General features: G+C 39.2%; 1 protein-coding gene across 8 annotated transcripts in view; it reads right to left on the bottom strand.

Annotated features, from left to right (window-relative positions):
- C3G (C3G guanyl-nucleotide exchange factor) overlaps positions 1 to 19,713 on the bottom strand; it is a 358,778-nt gene that overhangs the window by 247,504 nt on the left and 91,561 nt on the right. For 7 of the 8 annotated variants that reach the window (XM_072297154.1, XM_072297149.1, XM_072297148.1 and 4 more), the window contains exon 6: positions 15,065 to 15,261. In XM_072297154.1, coding sequence (XP_072153255.1) covers positions 15,065 to 15,261 — 197 coding nt within the window. Of the gene's footprint in view, positions 1 to 15,064; positions 15,262 to 15,876; positions 15,975 to 19,713 lie in introns of all 8 variants that reach the window. The other variant, XM_072297152.1, reaches the window with a different exon arrangement.

Raw genomic sequence — 19,713 nt, 5'->3', positions numbered from 1 at the left:
GCAAGTCCCGTTTCTTGAAAATTGTCTCCGACATACCTAGAACTCTTCCACGAGCTCTATACAAATAAAAAATTGGTACAAGATTTGCGGGTTAAAAAAGAAGAAATGCAATGAATTTCTTCCTGAGGTACTGGTCCTTCTCAGAGGTTCTTGAAAGGATCAGAACCTGCATATGATAAATAAATTTCCTCTTATATTAATATTTTTTTCAATACAAATGTTACCAACTCCACTCCAAACTCCATAGAACAAAATGAAAGATAATATACATGGATTTTTTTTACTGCTCATTCCATTTTTTATGTCTTGTGGTTAGTACACCAATAATAATCTTCAAGTGTGACTCGATAAAAAGAAGCGATAGTATTCAGATATCTTCTTTTTTATTATTCATTTGATATATCATTCTATTTCGTGAAATATGCATATTTGTTGAATATCTGAAAGAGTAGGAAGTTCATGAAAATGGATACGTCTGTTGACTGGCTGGAGTGAAAAGAGGAGAAAAGAACACTGTCGGAATGTTCCGTATGTATCAGTACCTATGCAATTGCGAGAAACCAATTAACATGAACGAAAAACGATATTAGAGGAAAAGGAAGAAAATCTGGGCACCTTAGTGGCAAGGGACTGTGAAACCCCCCCCCCCCCCTCCTCCTCACTTCTCAAGTAATGTCTTTGCGTCAAGTATAGCAGAATTCTTGCTTATGTAAGCAGCTCATGGTCCCATTCGTCGAAAGTAACATGAAAAATAAGCTAAAAATAAGTTTTATCAACGTCTAAGTCTTTATCTACTTAAATCTTATTTCGCTCTAATATCTTTGAAAATGTAATCCTTTACAAAAATTACGTTAGGAAAGGGTAATTTACTCTGTACTGAGGTCGGAAAAGCTCTGTATTCATGGAAAACAAGACACGTGATGCGCGATGACCGACCCCTCCTATTGACTCGGCGCTCTCACATTGGAGTCTTTCGCCTCTTGCTTGCTTTTATTTATCTATACTATAAGCTCTCAAGCCTCCTAATTTTGCGAAACTGGTAACGCTTAGTTCCAGCGTTCTACAAAGCCGATTTTTATGATTTTTGCGGCTATCGACGGGCAATTGTCTCTAGATAAGCCAACTCTTTTCAGATTTTCAAAATATGGCCTAGGTTTTTTTATATTAAGTGGTAAAGTTGCGAATTCTCCCATTTAAACAATGTAAATTTATATTTTTTGTCATAGTTCGTTTGAGCGTTCTACCGGGCCGATTTCCAAGTTTTTTGCGGTAATCGACGGGTAATTGGCCCTAGATGAGCCCGCTCTATTCAGATTTTGGAAATAGGACCCAGGTTTTTTTACAATCACGTTATAAAAGTGAGTGAATTTTCAGAATGCTCCGAGACTGCTACCGCTATGCGCGGGAGGATGCGCAGTGGTCGAGGAGGTTGCGCAGTAGCTGGGTAGCCTGCGCATCAGCTCTACACTTATCTACTCAAGATTCGCCCCTACTGCCTCAAGACGAGCGGTAGCCGAGTCGTCAAAGACGTCGGAAGCGTCCACTTAAAATATGGTGTGGGTTCGATCCCCGTTACCCGAAATTCTTAATTATTACCTGATTATCAATGTTCGTTGTTTTACTGCAATATTTCATCAAGTAGTCATTCCAAAACGCGTCCTTTAGACTTCAAAAAAAAAAAATTTGTTTCTTTATTCATCAAAACCAAAAATTATTTCATTCTAAAAGTAAAGTATACCTCATTTCGTAATTTTTTAGGGGAAAAATAAAACTAACACCGATAGGAGGGTAAAAATAGGGCCGCGAAGCGCCTTCAGGGGGTTGGGCCGCGTAGCGGCCAGGGGGCGTAGCCCCCTAGTTACTAATATAAAGTAAGGCTTATATTACTACGGAAAAGTATTTAGGCAGTACGGTAAATTTATAATATTTTTAAAACTGTGCATCGTTGAGATTTAACAAAGACAAGCGGTTGTTGCGTCGGTAACACCGTACCGCGCCGCCGCGCGCGTCCCGGGCAGGCAGCGCAGCGCGCGGATCTGCCTCAGAACGGCCGGCTCCCCGTCCCCCGATGGTTTTTCCCGTTTTCACGCCTAAAATATCGATCCCACGGAAAAATTCTTAAGAACCAGTTTTGTTCCTAATAAAATTTCCCATCGTTCTGTTGTAAAAAAATTACGCTAACATTAGCCGTTCCGTAGTTATTCAAAATTCAAAATTTGGGGGCCCCCCTGCCCCCCCAGGGAGCTCAGATTTTTGGGGTCCATGTCTAAATCGAACGTCTATAGGGTAGAGATGAATCCTTGAAATTTTCATGCTTTCTTCCAGAAGTGCACGATTGTTATGATATTTTCCACTTATCGGCCCCACTACTATTGGAGAATTTTGGGTTCCAAAATTTCAGCAATTTTGGCCGCCATCTTGGAATTTGAGGCCTTGAATGAATGAACTCGAGGATTTTTTAACATCATTTTTCGATTTTACGGCCCAAAAAATGGTATGAAAGACACCTCACATACCATATAGGAGCACACGTGTCGGTTTGACTTTTAGGAAGGGAAAGGCCGCCATGTTCAATTTAAGGGTCTTAAAGAAGTCGGAGTACATTTATGAGCACATATTTGAAATTTCCGACCAAAAAAACATACGAATCGACATACATGTCGACCATGGGAGTCAGTTACCGACCTCAACCCCGTGGCGGCCATTTTGGGCGCCATCTTGAATTTAAGGGTTTTCCGGGAAAAATTGAGCCTGGCAACATCGACATTCTGTAACAGGACATCAAAACGAAGAGATTGAGCCATCTCGCCAACTTGTATCACTGACGGTCCCACAGGACTACAAGTGCGCAGTGCGCCCCGACTATTTTTCATACTTAATCGGTTTTATATATTTCACTGAACACTATAAATAGTATACTGCACCAATTCTCGGTAAATTCAAGGGCCAAATTTAGTCAATAAATCAACTAATTTTACTTCCCTTGAGATTGTGTTTTGGTTTGTGGTCTTCGATTGGACAGCAGGGTTGAAAATAAAATGTTTCTCATGTATTATGCTATGGTGGATTACTATCTCCATCATAATAGGTGGCAGTAGGGTGCGTCAAAAAAAATGAAAGTCTGAAATGTTCCGCTCCCCAGGCGGCAATCGATGACGTTTGGTAGAAAAACATGTTTGCCAAAATTTGGGCCAATTTCAACCATTTTAAATGGTGCCAAAGGTCAATTTTGTGATGAAATTATGATATTTTGGTTTAGACCTCGATTTCGCACAAAAAACTCGATTTTACGCTGAAATCGTGCGTTTACGAGAAAAATGCCAAAGAACTCGACTTGTAGAGGATGAAATTTTACACTAGGAAGACGTCTTTGTAACCGATAAAAATCAAATTGAACTAGAAAAACTCAACTCGGTATTTATTTTTTTGGTCCTCAGAATTTCCGAGGTCTTAGAAAGTAGAGGTGTAAAAGACTCATTTTTCACGAAAATAAGTCGAAAGAGGGTGTAAACGAACTGTAGGCAAGTGTTGAGGATGCAAATGTCATCAGAACTTCCTCAGTTTCAAAAAAAGTTCCAACTATTTTGCACAATCCTCCAAAAAGTGCACGGTTCGAGAAGCAGGATCGTGCTATAATAGTAAGGGGAAAGTGCGGTTTGACCGGGAAAAATTGCGTAACAAACTTTCCCAATGTAATCGTCATCAGTAGGTCCCCCTGAACAACTTCCTAAAAGTTAAAAATGGCCCGACCCCGGAATACCCCTCAAAAAAGTTAAAATTGAAAATGGCGGCCGTAATAAGAGGGTCCGGGAAATCGGTATTTTAAAATGCTCATTCTGTCTCATCATGTGAGGTATCATTTCCTATGTAATTTTGGTCGTAGATTTCATAAATGAATTCCACAAGGCCCTCCGGCCAAAGGGGGCGCTCTAAATCAAAGGTGGCGGCCAAATGTGAAAGGCAAGAGGTTGCATTTTTTTAAATATTCACCGAAGGAACAAGGAAAGTGAATTGTCTTTATTTTCATGTATTTATGGCCAAGAAACTTAAATTTGATGTTATAAATGTATTTAATAAAGGAAAATAAAGGAAACATACGACTACCGAGAGAAACGTAAGCTTAGAAGGGGCCTTGCGGAATTCATTTATGAAATCTACGACCAAAATTACATAGGAAATGATACCTCACATGATGAGACAGAATGAGCATTTTAAAATACCGATTTCCCGGACCCTCTTATTACGGCCGCCATTTTCAATTTTAACTTTTTTGAGGGGTATTCCGGGGTCGGGCCATTTTTAACTTTTAGGAAGTTGTTCAGGGGGACCTACTGATGACGATTACATTGGGAAAGTTTGTTACGCAATTTTTCCCGGTCAAACCGCACTTTCCCCTTACTATTATAGCACGATCCTGCTTCTCGAACCGTGCACTTTTTGGAGGATTGTGCAAAATAGTTGGAACTTTTTTTGAAACTGAGGAAGTTCTGATGACATTTGCATCCTCAACACTTGCCTACAGTTCGTTTACACCCTCTTTCGACTTATTTTCGTGAAAAATGAGTCTTTTACACCTCTACTTTCTAAGACCTCGGAAATTCTGAGGACCAAAAAAATAAATACCGAGTTGAGTTTTTCTAGTTCAATTTGATTTTTATCGGTTACAAAGACGTCTTCCTAGTGTAAAATTTCATCCTCTACAAGTCGAGTTCTTTGGCATTTTTCTCGTAAACGCACGATTTCAGCGTAAAATCGAGTTTTTTGTGCGAAATCGAGGTCTAAACCAAAATATCATAATTTCATCACAAAATTGACCTTTGGCACCATTTAAAATGGTTGAAATTGGCCCAAATTTTGGCAAACATGTTTTTTTACCAAACGTCATCGATTGCCGCCTGGGGAGCGGAAAATTTCAGACTTTCATTTTTTTTGACGCACCCTAAGGTGGCAGGGGCCATCGGCGGACCAAGTCTAAACACGGCAACAATGGAAGCAGCCTGAAGAAGAGAGGTGGCAGCCAACCATAAACACACCTAACTCCCTTGACCAGAAAATCGATTGGGTTTAAACTCGAATTTAGAGGTTAAACCGGTGGGTTAAAATGGTGGCACGGATTTGAACCATCTTGGTGTCTGTGGACGCAGCTAAATTAGGGCGATGGCGTTTAGGGGTTTCATTAAGATCCATTGAGTTTTCAAAAAGTTATAAGCACTTTAGGGCATAAAAAGGCGAAAATTTTACTTTATAAGGGCAAAAATTTTAATTTTAGGGTTCTGATAAAGTTACTCTGCTTCCGTGATAACAGTAAACCTTACACCCGTAAGAATGGGTGCCAAAAGAATTAACATGTTACTGTGTGTGCCGCCTTTGACTTTATTTTAACATTCCAAATGTTTAACAGCGTGTGGGTGTGTGTGTGTGTGTAAGGGTGTGCGCGCGTGTGTGTGAGCGTGTGTGCGGGTGTCTGAGTGAGAGAAGTTGTGTGTTGTAAAAGAACTTGAAATGTAAGTAAACCGACTGAAACCTGCCCCTTCATGACCACCTTTCAAAACAGATTTTTCGCGTACACGGCCGCAGATTCCAATGGAACTTACGAAGGATCAAGCTTGAGGATATGAGGAGATGAGGAGATGAGAATTTCATTTCATCCACATTCAATAGAGCTTCATTGCACGGATAGTTCAGCATCGGCAAATATCTTTCAACTTTTTAGCTATAATTTAGAAAAAAAGACAAACATTGATTCAATGCCATTGGTTGGTCTATATCGTCACCTTCCGGCTAAAGTATCACAAGCGTCATGCGACATTTAAAAATTTCCAGTAAATGTACAGAGAACTCGTTCAGCAAAGCTGTCCAAAAATTACACTGAATTTTCCTAGTGCTGCCGATAAAATTCATTGAAACAGATTCAACCAGCAATTTCTCTGTACAATATGAGGTATATTTTGCTTTTCAGACCGAAAAGATTTTTATTTGCATAAAATACAGAAAAAAACTGAAATCAGAGGGATGCATTTAGCAATGATCGATTAACGCACCATTTCAGTCAAATAACGGCAAAAAACGGCGATTGCAGTACATGCTGTGATCAAGAGATTGGGGTTGTGGTTTTAGTCCGACGGTGGACAAAAAATTTCGCGGAATTCTTGAACTATCAGGAGACTGAGAGGTACTCTTTGTTATCTTTGATCAATGAAATGACTCCATTAGAGTTTAAATGCTTACTTCATGGCAGTTACTTGATTCAAAAAATTTTGTGGTGAGGCGATTCTGAGCGAAAAAAAGCCAAGTATGTGGCATGCTCTCAGAATTCTTGAAATATTTGTAGATCTTGATGAAAATTTGAGGACCAATAGATCCTAGAGTGTAAACTCAAGAAAGAATTGATTTGGGACCCTACTTGTTATAGACGTGCTGAAAGGAGGCCCTATTTCCCTGTTGCCAAATTTTCAATACAAAATTCGTATTAAGCTGAGATGAACATACTTCTCAGGCTGTTGCATCCATCAACAACATTTTTTTAAAATTATCCTCAGTATATGGTGTAAATGCCTAAAAAAGGTTTGATTTTTGAATGCTCTAAAGAATACCTATTATTCCTAGGTGACATCCAAAAAGCTTGTTTACAGTCATGCCACATCCATTGTGCCAGTTTTCAAAGAAAAATTGATAAAATTTGTGCTCCACTGTTTCATTTCTTATTTTTTTTGACTCTTGAACAACTAATTATTCCACTGGTTGTTCCAGAGCACCCGTCTAAAACCCAAAAACCTATTGGGGGGGGGGGGTTAAAGGGGGTGTCCCCTGTTTCTCGCATACTTTAAATTCGGAGGGTATGTTTTGACATTGGATTTAAATTCTTTGGCCAAAGATAAGAACTTTTTGATCCATGCTCTCTTTCCATAAATCCCCATTTTTTGGAGTTGCAGGGCATTTTGGGCCATTTTTTGGGCAAATTTCATATAGACACTGTGGGCGTTCAAGTTATCCGATTTTCAAAATCTAAAATTCTCCTGAGAGAGGAGGTCACCTTTTTATTGATGTGCCACATGACCCCTGTTGACTCAAAATTATGGGAGCCTTGAGCCCCCAAAACTTTTCCCACTCAGCATGATATCTTAAAGCAATGTTGTTATTTGCTGACATATGTTGATGTAATGTTACTAATATGGATGGAATGTTAAATCAGTATTGTCAGGATAAGACTGACGTTGTCAATGTTGTTATAAGGTTAATACGTAAAGGTAATTGCAACATACTGAGAGACTGAGACGTCAAGATGTATCAACATTAGATCAAGGTATCATTTCTTAAAACGCGAAGGAGGGAGCTTGCCACTTCTTGACGCCTCGCGGACGCCCTCAAGGTGACCAGTTCGAGCCTAGGTGAGCCTATTTCGAAACCGGCAGCAGGCGGATCTAAAAAACCGTGTTCAAATCGTAATTACATGTATTCATTTGTTATTCACTGTTATTTCAGTGCTGGAGTGAAGTATTGTGGTATAGTGATAGGTGTAAGGTGTTTGTGTCTTATGAGTGGTCATTTTCAAGTGGTGATCATTGAGTGCCGGAAGTCAAAGTACGTATTCTAAACTGCTTATAATTGTTTTACGTTCGGTACCTACTAGCTCATTTACTTGATCTAAGAGTAAGACTGATCCAAGATGTCTGACTCTGACTGGTCTGCCCTGTCACGGAAGTCGAAGAGGAGGAGAATCAGCCGAAAGATGCCTTTAACCATTGATATGGTTGCTCAGCAAGAAAGGTATAACTTCTCTCATGATGCAAATATAATGCAAATGTTTACTTTTTTAGCACGAAACTAATGTACATTGTTTTTCAATTTTATTGAATGTACGTAATTGAAATAAACAGTCATAACTCGTATTGAACATTTTGTAACGTGCTTATTTGCTTTTATTGTATAAATTTTGTATGATTTTGTATAAAATTTATAATTTTGTATCGTTTAAATGAAGTTATGCCCTTCTCATAAGCATAGAAGCTAGAGGGGAGAGAGTAGACAGCAGCAGGAAAGGGAAGAGGAGATAGCAGCAGGGAGGGAGGAGAGTAGATAGCAGCGGAGAGGAAGGGGGTGGGAGAGGGGGAATACCATATTCTGGTGAGGAAAAATTAGTAAATATCAAGGTGGACATAATGGTAGTAATGGTAAGGTGGTTAGTAATGTTACTTCAACCTTACTATCAATGTTGTTGCAATGTGCAGGCAAGTCCCTGGCAGTAGCACATCAACATTGATGCAATCTTACCTTATTCTTACTAAGATGGATATAATATGCCTGCAATATTGATGTGTAAGATGTGCAATATTATACTAAGATTGTATTAAGGTTCTATGCTGAGTGGGTTGGGGCTTTGGAGGGCCGTAAGTCGAAAATTTTAAAGATCAAGGGTATGTATTGACTTTATATTTGAATTCTACATGGAAAGTTACGTAGACTTAATATGGCGTTTGGCCTATATGCCCAGAATATTTCCCCCTTTATTCCTCAAAAATACACGGCTTCTTATGGGGAAATGTAGTTCTACAGGAATTTGGAGCAAACAGGTCACAGAATATGTCAATTTTGAATATTGTATTGCATAAAATCCAAATCTGAAGTCAAAATATACCCTTGCCACTTGAAATTTTCGACTTACGACTCTCCAAAGCCTCAAAATTTTGGGGGGCTCGTGGCCCCCATAATTTTGAGTCAACATGGGTCATGTGGCACATCAATAAAAAGGAATTGACCTCTTCTCTCATAAGACTTTTAGATTTTGAAAATCTGATAATTTTAACGCCCACAGTGTCTGATTGAAATTTGCCCAAAAAATGGCCCAAAATGCCCCGTAACTCCAAAAAATGGGGGTTTAGGGAATAAGTGGATGGAAACAGAAAGTTTTTATTTTTGGCCAAGGAATTTAAATCCGATGCCAAAACAAACCCTCCCAATGTGAAACATGCGAGAAACGGGGGACAACCCCCTTAAATCCCCCCCATAGGATTTTGGGGGGGCTGAAAATATTTCCATTGAATTCTTTGGGGTTAATTTACGCCTGATAGTTTTTTCTTAAAGCTCCATTTTCGACCTTTCCGAGAAAAAGATAGTGGACACCTATCTGGTGGACACCCACTGGAACACCGGGTGTACAGAATAATTCCGTATAATGTTTTTATAAATTTTCATTATCATCTGTCTGGTTGCAGCCATGAAATTTAGTATCAAAATACTTGCTGCTGGTGTGAATATATATGTAAGTACCCTTAAGAGAGATGATGCAGTTGAGACAAATAAGAACATTATTCTACTACATGGAGAAAGCTCACAGCTTAGTAACTATGACAAGTTTTACTCTTTTTCAATTAACTTTTGGACTGAGGTGACTGTAATTTGAAATTCAGTCGAATATTACCTGAGCTGCTCAAGTTCAATGGAGGACTTGATATAGATACAATTTTTTTCTTTTATGCTTCAAGTCAATTCTTAGCCGTTATACTCTGTTTAAAGAAAAAATACTTTCATAGCCGATAAACGAGGGGCGTTCAATAAGTAAGTATCCCCCTCTCTAAAATCGATAAGAATGGGCCAATTTTAAAAAACTTGGGCTCAAAAACTTTCTTAGGATATACTGAGTTCAACAAAACAAACCGCAACAAAATCGAAATATGCGCACACATTTGCATTTATTTTCGAATTTTTTTTAAATTTTCCTTGGTTATGAGACAGATCAATTGTTTCTGGGATGCTTGAAAGAGGGAGGAGGACGAAATGAAACTTGAGTGACATAATGAAAAGTGACGCATGGATGATGATAGTACAAAGAGGAGGTAACATATGTAAAATTACTTAACAGAATAGGATTGGAGAGATGGAGAAAGCATTGGAAAAAATAAGGCACAAATAAAAATATGCGGACAGGATTCGAACACAGGACCTGCGGAATACGAGTCGTTGCCGCTGTCCACTATACCACAGTGGGTCATGATATGGGATCTGCAAACATACCTACCTTACGGGCACTGCTCATCGCACAGTCATTCGCGTCGTTGCCCACCCCGAAAAATGGGGTCAATTTGACCCATTTCTGGGGAGGCATTGGCAAAAACGCTGAAAGGCGTGTCAAATGGATTTTTATGAACTACTATTTGGCCAAACGGCGATCGATTTTGAGGAGGAATGAGAGTTAGGTGCTCTTGTTAGTCCAAGCTGGGTAGTATATTGCGTTGAGGCATTGTATGTAATGGTTCACATTTTTGTCTTTCCTCTTAATGAATTCAGTTCATTAGTTATTAAGTTATGCATAGTCCCAAACTGCCCACTGTGTGATCTCAAGGCCTTCTTTAGATGGTCTGGACCCCTTCAATATTTAGTTTAGTCCACAGATGTTTAAGGAATTTAAAATAATGACCTAGGTGGTGCTTGATGCCAAATTGGCCTCTTATGCGCGGCGCTTGCGCCGCGTACCCCCCATCGTGGTGCTAGGATCGCACAAGACTTTCTCGCTGAAGCCGGTGCATGGACACTTCTACTGGAATATTTAGAAAAATACTGCCAACTTCACAAAATCGTGAGGTTCCATTTAAAGCTCGATTTTTTATTTATTTTTTTACCGAGCTTCAAATAGCCTAATTGGCTAATCCCACGTTTAACACCAGCCCCTGGTGACCATTGCCTGAGACCATCATACTCAGGTCACCTGGCCGAGAATCAAACCCGGGACCTCTTGGTTATAGGGCCAGCGCTACAACCACAGGAGGCGGACACACAAATGAATGATAAAAGTTATGAAATATTTATTCAAACCACTAAACTTTATCGTAAATTTTTTCACGATATGTGATGAATTCATACATTTAGAGTCGACTTGTCTATATTATGAGAATCTTCAATTAAATAATTGATTCATGATGCGTCTTAGTAAAGAACACGATCCTTTAAAATCTTAGCTTTTCTACGTTTCATCAGAATCTATTAGATTCATTGACATCATACTTTATATATGATCATACATTAAAATCTTTCCCTCAGCACAATTAAAAGCTACCAAAAACCTACTTCAATGAGTAGGATCACTATTCAAGGTTTAGATGGTCTTAAAAAATGGGTGAGGCCGAGCATCCATCCCAAGTTATAATGTTGGCGGTTGAATGCCCTAGCCACTTGGCAATAGAGAGTTACTGAAACAGCAGTAGAAATTAACAATATACAAGGTTGTTCGCTAGAGAGCTCTTCCACTCTCCCCGCTGGAAATGGTTCACCCTCCGCCCGCCGAGAGCGCCACCTTCTTAGCTCGAATCACCGGGTGTTTGATTACAAATAGACAACAACAACCAATGTGGTCCATGTTAATATAATTCGTTTTCGTCTAATCATTAATCATTAAATCAATCATGTTCGGACAGTATTATCATATATATATGTTCAGGACCTCATAAAAAGGAACCGCGAAATATGGAATCTGCCGGGATTCTGAAGTTCATTAACAACAAACATATTAGTTTCCGATAAAGATCTAAATGTCAGATCTAGTGTTAGCTTCGATGATTCATAGTATGTAAGTACCTAATTAGTCATATAATTTTGCTTGGTGTATACCTACGGAGTAATTTTGGAGATAGTATAAGATGCATTTTATAATGCATTTGAAATCCTAGGTTTCACCTGACTGAAAGCACTTGCTGCTAATACCGAGGAGTTTTCCCTTTCCTCGAGTGTTCAGCCCGAAATTGCGATTTGTTATTGGCCCCTCTCCAATTTAGAGTCTAGTCCAAAGATTTTACAGGAACTTAGATACATGACCCAGGTAGTGCTTGATGCCAGCTTTTGCATGATTAAAGGCTTTCTACAGTATCTACAGTCCGTCAAAGTGAGCTCTGCGTGGTCTCACGGAGCAAAGTGCCCAACTTTTGTGCCTTGTATCCCTTGAATTTGCAGTTTAGTCCAAAGATCTTTAAGGAACATAAATTAGTGACTCAGGTGGTGTGCTTGATGCCCACTTTCAAAGAATTAAAGGCATTTTTCAAAAGGAGGAGTATCGTTTTGGGCCTTTTCCGGCCCCACCTGGATTTTGCTGAATGTTTCATATTTTCAAAGTACTAGTCCCAGGTAGACTTTATGCCAAATATTTTATCGAACGGAGCCCATGCAAAGGTGCAACAACGCCTCAAACCCAGAACCTCGGCATCGAAAAATAGTTATTTTCGTCGACTTTTTCGACTGTTATCACTCTTTCAGCACATGATTCCATGTATTTTTTTGCGTACTTTCCGTTTCTGGCCTTTATATAGGCCTCCGATAAATTTTTAGGGGCTTTAAGGCCCATTGTTGCCATTTTTGGCCCATTTATAGGGGTTTTTTCAATTTTACACACCCAGAAATCAATTCAAACTAAGAACCGTGTACGTTTTTGATAAGAACGCAAAAAAATGAATAAAAAATGTTCAGTGAAACTTTTTCTTACGTTGCCAAATTTTCGAGAAAAATCGTCCCAAAGAGCCAAAAATGGCAAAAATTCAATAAATTGCCACGCTTAAGGTTCAAGAAAGTGGAGTACAACTTTTATATTGACGTACGTAACAGCTCTTACCTATATATACAACATATCAAAAAATTATAGTTGTACCTGGATTCCCACGATGTGAAAATTGACTGGGATGTCGATTTTAGCGGCCTTTCTTTACTTGAAGGTAGCTCTTTTGAATGTTTCTCGACCTTAGTCACCCTCTACAGGTGAGTACTATATGTATTTTTCTACGTACTTTTCATATCTGGCCATAAAAATGGCTTCCTGTGAATTTTAAAAGGCCTAACGGTCCATTGTTGCCAATTTTCACCATTTTTAGGGGTTTTTTCAAGTTTACATGTGTGAAACTTAATTTAATCTAAAAACCGTGTACATTTTCGGAAAGAACGTAAAAAAATACATAAAATGTGATTTGCAACTTTTTCCTACGTTGCCAAGTTTTCGAGAAAAATCGTCCTGAAGCGCCGAAAATGCCAAAAACTGGATTGATCATCACGTCGAAGGTTCTAGAAAGTGAATGATGACTTTCATGCGGATCGTGGGACACTTTCCCCACGCAGTTTCTGTTGTTTGGTATATTTGGCCTGTAGCAAGCATTTTGAGAACCAAGGATTATCTCGAGGTTAAAGGAATAAAGAGGTGAACTGGAGTGAAGGATAAGATAAAAGCACCTTGAGGGTCCGTTTTGTCACGTTCCTATGAGCCATTACATGTTCCGAGAGACGCACTGCAATTTTCCATTTCCGATACGTTATTTGTAGTGAAATAAAACTAAATATTCACTTCCTGGAACCTTCGACGTGATGATTAATCCAATTTTTGGAATTTTTGGCGCTTCAGGACGATTTTTCTCGAAAACTTGGCAATGTAGGAAAAAGTTGCAAATCACATTTTATGTATTTTTTTACGTTCTTTCCGAAAATGTACACGGTTTTTAGATTAAATTAAGTTTCACACATGTAAACTTGAAAAAACCCCTAAAAATGGTGAAAATTGGCAACAATGGACCGTTAGGCCTTTTAAAATTCACAGGAAGCCATTTTTATGGCCAGATATGAAAAGTACGTAGAAAAATACATATAGTACTCACCTGTAGAGGGTGACTAAGGTCGAGAAACATTCAAAAGAGCTACCTTCAAGTAAAGAAAGGCCGCTAAAATCGACATCCCAGTCAATTTTCACATCGTGGGAATCCAGGTACAACTATAATTTTTTGATATGTTGTATATATAGGTAAGAGCTGTTACGTACGTCAATATAAAAGTTGTACTCCACTTTCTTGAACCTTAAGCGTGGCAATTTATTGAATTTTTGCCATTTTTGGCTCTTTGGGACGATTTTTCTCGAAAATTTGGCAACGTAAGAAAAAGTTTCACTGAACATTTTTTATTCATTTTTTTGCGTTCTTATCAAAAACGTACACGGTTCTTAGTTTGAATTGATTTCTGGGTGTGTAAAATTGAAAAAACCCCTATAAATGGGCCAAAAATGGCAACAATGGGCCTTAAAGCCCCTAAAAATTTATCGGAGGCCTATATAAAGGCCAGAAACGGAAAGTACGCAAAAAAATACATGGAATCATGTGCTGAAAGAGTGATAACAGTCGAAAAAGTCGACGAAAATAACTATTTTTCGATGCCGAGGTTCTGGGTTTGAGGCGTTGTTGCACCTTTGCATGGGCTCCGTTCGATAAAATAGTTGGCATAGAGTCTACCTAGGACTAGTACTTTGAAAATATGAAACATTCAGCAAAATCCAGGTGGGACCGGAAAAGGCCCAACACGATACTCCTCCTTTACAAAATTTACAGTCCTTCAAGATGAGCTGTTGGTGTAATGTTGCGGAGCAAAAAGCCCTATTTTTGTGCCTCGTATCCCTTGAATTTTGAGCTTAGTCCAAAGATCTTTTAGGAAGTATAATTCGTGGCCAAGGTGGTGCTTTATGGAAACTTTCCAAGAATTCAAAGCATTTTTCGAAAATCTACACTCATTTAAAGGGAGCATTCTGTGTGAATTTGATAAAAATCATGTTTTGCCCCTAACCCCTCATATATTTTTGCGTACTCCAAAATCACTTGACAAGCATAAGGAGACTATAGATATGGTTCTCCATGCAAAGTTTGAATGAAATGGAACAAATAGATTTCGAGATATGGTAGACAGATCTAAGGGACGTCGGACGGACGGCCGCACATTTTGGCGAGATTGTTTTCTTGACTACAGGTACCTTGAAACGCCTAAAAATTAGGACATTTCAACTTCTTTTTTCTCGATGACGGTCCATCTCTACGCTCCTCTACACGTGAGGGGAGCGAGAAAGAAAAGATCCAAATATTAAAAAAAAACACTATTCAGATTCGGTATTCTGGCTGGATACTTCGGCACACTGTCCAGTATTCGGCTCCGTCCAGAACAAAGAAATCAGTTTCCGCATCCGTACCTGGTGACGCAAAACATGCATTTTGGCCCCATTCTGGTGATTTAATTTAAATTGCTGTGGGCATAGAAACATTCTGGAAACAAAGATGCTTCTCACCTGGAGATAAGATACGTTCATCTAGCATAAATACTCTTAATTCGTCATCGTCTTTAGATGAGGCATTCAGCATAGACTCTAAGGAACCTAATGAACTAGAATTATCAGACTTTAAACTAAGTCGTTCGATGGCTGCAGTTGGAGAAGGCGGGGCGCGTTTTTTAGGAGGTAAAGGAGGAGGTGATTCATAACAAGGTCTGAAAAGACAAAAATATCAGCATTACTAAATATTAAAAATAGATATACTTCAAACTCGCAGGGAATTTATATATTCTCAAAAGATACATGAGTAAAATGACTGAATTATGAACAACGAGGCAAGCAAGCTATTTTCGAACTACAATATTAAAAAATTGAGTTGGAGGAGCTCCTTCTCTTGTTATCTTTCGAAATTCTTAACAAGAAGAGGATGTACAACACTGTATAGTCTAATCGAGATGGGAAGAACCGTGGAAAGTCGGAATTAATTGCACTATGTAGAAGCAAGGGTAACGTTCGAGCTATTGTAAGATGAAGACACTGAACCAACCCTCGTGTCGAGGCGCACCGCACAGAGGGCTGGCTCCTCATGAGTCGCTTGCCGCTCGGCGCCTAGCACAGGAATTTGCGGCTCCAGGTTCATATCCCGGGGAAAACCGCCGCTCCGAGACCCATAGCCTCCTGTGCGGTGGCTGCGGCGTGCGTGAAACATCGAAAAGTGACAGTTGACGAGGGTCGAGACACCCCCACCCTGCAAAATAGTGCTAATTATTCCGACTTTCCACGGTTCTTCCCATCTCGAACAGACTATAGTTGAAAGTATTTTAACGTACCGATGTGAAGTTTGGCAGCTGAAGAAACGGACACAGGATATGCAGGGAGCAACGAAGATAGATTTCTGAAGTAGGTCGCCATTCTCTGTTGTGAATTTCTGGGAGAGATCGGATCCGTAATGAAAGAAAGTGTCAGATCATAGAACTCGATATGTTGCTCAGCTAGTCATTCTAACTCAAGCTTTGTCAAGTCAAGCTTTCACGGGCCTAGAGAGATCTCCTGTGCGGTTTTCGAGATATCCGTCGTTTTATATGCGTGAACGAAGGTCCCACCGGCCGGACCATTGTGCGGCAATACTCGTACCCTTCCTTTCCAGTCCACTCCGGCCCCTCTCCACTTCTCCGCCACCCACACCCGAGGCTCGGACTCCGCTCACGAGGCTTCCCTCATCGGCACCGGCCCGTGTAGTCTTATCACAACTGGACCACATTTTGCAATAAGGAACCACTATCTTTGGTTCATTTTAGAAACAACGTATATGTCATTGGTTTCCCTGTGCTCGAAGGTGCTTTTATGGAAGAGTCAGAGATAGTGGTTCCTTATTGCAAAATGTAATCCAACTCACAATCAGATAAGATCACCCGGGCCGGTGCCGATGAGCGAAGCCCTGTGAGCGTCGGAGTCCGAGCCTCCAGTATGGGTGGCGGAGAAGCGGAGAGGGGCTCGAATGGACTGGAAGGGCAGGTGCCCGCACAATGGTCCCACCGGCGGAACCTCCGCTCACGCATATAAAACGGCGAATATCTCGAAAAGCGCACGTGGGATCTCTTTGGGCCCATGAGAGCTTTTGATCAGAATGACTAGCTGAGCAATATATCAAAGTTTCATAAGGTTTTACTGGGGGATTTCCCAGAAGGATGAAGCGGGGTTCTTTCATCAGATTTAATTCACAACCGTTGCCATGATTCAGGTAAAACAATTTACTTTCCGATTTTTTTTCTCTGGGCAAGGGACGCACAGTGCATTGAATGGTGACAAAACACCCCCCGAAAAATGAAAGTCAAAATTTTCCAAAAATTATGTGGTGAACGTTAAGTGGTATATCTGGCAACACTATTTTCAGCGATAGTATCGATTTTTATTGATACCTAGTGCCCGCACAGGTGGTCATTATCAGCCAGTTCTGAGCTCCTAATTAGAAGCCGATTGCAGATGACAACAATGAGGAGCATTCTAATCAACAGGCTTCAGTGCCATTCTATCCTTTCTAGCAGCTTCATTCCTACTGGTAAGCACTATTTATTTTTGGTTTTTCAAAATTTTATATCCGTTTTGTTTTATGGCGAATATTGCATTTCGAAATACTGCTCACTTTTAACCCTTTTTTCCACTTTCATGGAGTGGCAAAGAAAAGTACTGACAGTACTTGAACTTTTGTGCACGTGGTTATATTCAGTGGTATGTGAACTTTCAGAAAATCAACGGTTCATCTGCCCGATGTTGCCTGTTGGGACGTACATCATGATTTTCTATGAAAATTTGGTCATTTTTCAGATGTTATTGGGCTTTTATTTGACTGTGATTCAGAGTTCACAATTTAACCTCAAATTTTCGAGACATTTTGCACAGACACAAGTAGATAACACTTAAAATGAAGTAAAAAAAATAGTAAAATTCATTTTTAAGTATTACATGATGTCAGCTTGCTCTAAGAAATAGCACATTTCTTTAATATTTGTATCCACGTATATGTATGCATATATATGAACTTATTTCGATTATATGAACCTAGTTTCGAAAAGATATTGATATGAATACATTTAATGACATGGAAAATAGGGGAAATTTTAAATTGAAGTAGCTCAGTGTTGCCAAATTTCATGAAAACTTCTATTTCCGCAAGGCTCGTTTTTACGTTCATTTGAAGTTTCATGAAGTGGCAAAAAAAACTGTTGACAACTATTGGAAATATTTCAATGTGGACATATTCAATGGTACGTGCACTTTCAAAAAATTAAAAATTCAGATGCCCGTAGCCCCCCGTTTGGACAGAAATCATGATTATTTGTGAGAATTTTATCATTATCTGCGGTTTTCTGCCTCTTGTTTGGTTCTTGAGCCTTGCGAAAATGGAAGTTTTTTAGAAATTTGGCAACACTGAGCTACTTCAATTTAAAATTTCCCCTATTTTACATGCCATTAAATGTATTCATATCAATATCTTTTCGAAACTAGGTTCATATAATCGAAATAAGTTCATATATATGCATACATACCGGGTGTCCGTAAAGTAACTGAAAAGTGGGTATAATTTTTGAACAAAAAAAGATAGAAGGTCGCGGTTTGTGGCATTCTTCATCATCCAGAGGGGGAAATTTTTCGATGGGGGGTTTTTCTTGGTGGACCCCCCTGGGGGGCCCCAAGGGGGGGCAACTTTCAAAATTCAAATAGCAACCCCCATTTTTTTAGACATGGTTAAAAAGAACTTAAAAAGACAAGGAAAATGACACAAATAAAATTAAAATCGGTTCACTCGTTCAAAAGTTACAGCCGGTCAAAATTTTAAATTGACCACTTTTCAAAAAATCACCGTTGAGCTCCCAATTACCGAAAAAACAAAAACAGACCTGGAATGAAAAGTTTGAAAAGTGCCCTTTAAGGCAAGGAAAACCAACTGACGTTGTCACAAGTTTGGATGGAATTGTTTCAAAATAAAATTTCGGAAAATTCAACATGGCGGCATATTTGAGGAAACGCGAATAATGAAAATTCCAGAAACAGGTATCTTTCAAATACCCTCTAGTTTAAGGAAATCAATGGTATCAACTTTTTTTCCTTTATTTGGCCAAGTAAGAGCAATAATTTGCTGACTTGAAAGTTGGCAAGCGGGACCCCTTCAATCGTTGGAGTATGCGACATCACATGCACAGGATTAAGTGTGCTGTCAAAAAATGAAGCCGATGTGAAAAAACGCTCCTCCTTTGGGATGCTCTAGTAATGTTCAAGGTCCTCATCCTCAAAAAAGAAGAAAAGAGAAATTAAGCAATTTTTACCCACAAACTTGGTGAGCCAAAAAAAACATGGTATATCCTGATGGGGTAGGGGCGGTTGACATTTTTGACATTTCTCTATCTGAAAATTGAAAACGCAAGAATAATTGTGATTCTCTAATTCCTGGCACTCCAAGTTGGCAAGAAGGATATCTGCTACGCTTTCAATTCCGAAAACGCCGTTCTACTCTTGATTATTATCTGAGTTGAGATTATCTTATTGACAGCCTCAACCTAACGATTTGAGGAACCGATATTTTAGCTAATATCTGATGCAATATCTGATCGGTAACACTATTTACGAATCTGAAATCAGTATGCTAAGTTCTCTTGATCATACTGCGTTCTGATTTAGTTGACAATTACTATTGTAAATTTACTATTGTTTGCAGCAAAATGAAGATCACTTTGAACATTTGACGGAACAACAGAGCATCAGGTATAAGAACTTCCACTTTAAAAAATAAGTAATAATAATAAAAAAATTGCTCAATTTTTCTTTTCTTCTTTTTTGAGGATGAGGACCTTGAACATTACTAAAGCATCCCAAAGGAGGAGCGTTTTTTCACATCGGCTTCATTTTTTGACAGCACACTTAATCCTGTGCATGTGATGTCGCATACTCCAACGATTGAAGGGGTCCCGCTTGCCAACTTTCAAGTCAGCAAATTATTGCTCTTACTTGGCCAAATAAAGGAAAAAAAGTTGATACCATTGATTTCCTTAAACTAGAGGGTATTTGAAAGATACCTGTTTCTGGAATTTTCATTATTCGCGTTTCCTCAAATATGCCGCCATGTTGAATTTTCCGAAATTTTATTTTGAAACAATTCCATCCAAACTTGT

This window comes from Bemisia tabaci, chromosome 2 (genome assembly GCF_918797505.1).
Source record: "Bemisia tabaci chromosome 2, PGI_BMITA_v3".
NCBI classification, from domain to species: Eukaryota; Metazoa; Arthropoda; class Insecta; order Hemiptera; family Aleyrodidae; genus Bemisia; species Bemisia tabaci.
This window is presented reverse-complemented; position numbering and strand designations above follow the sequence as displayed.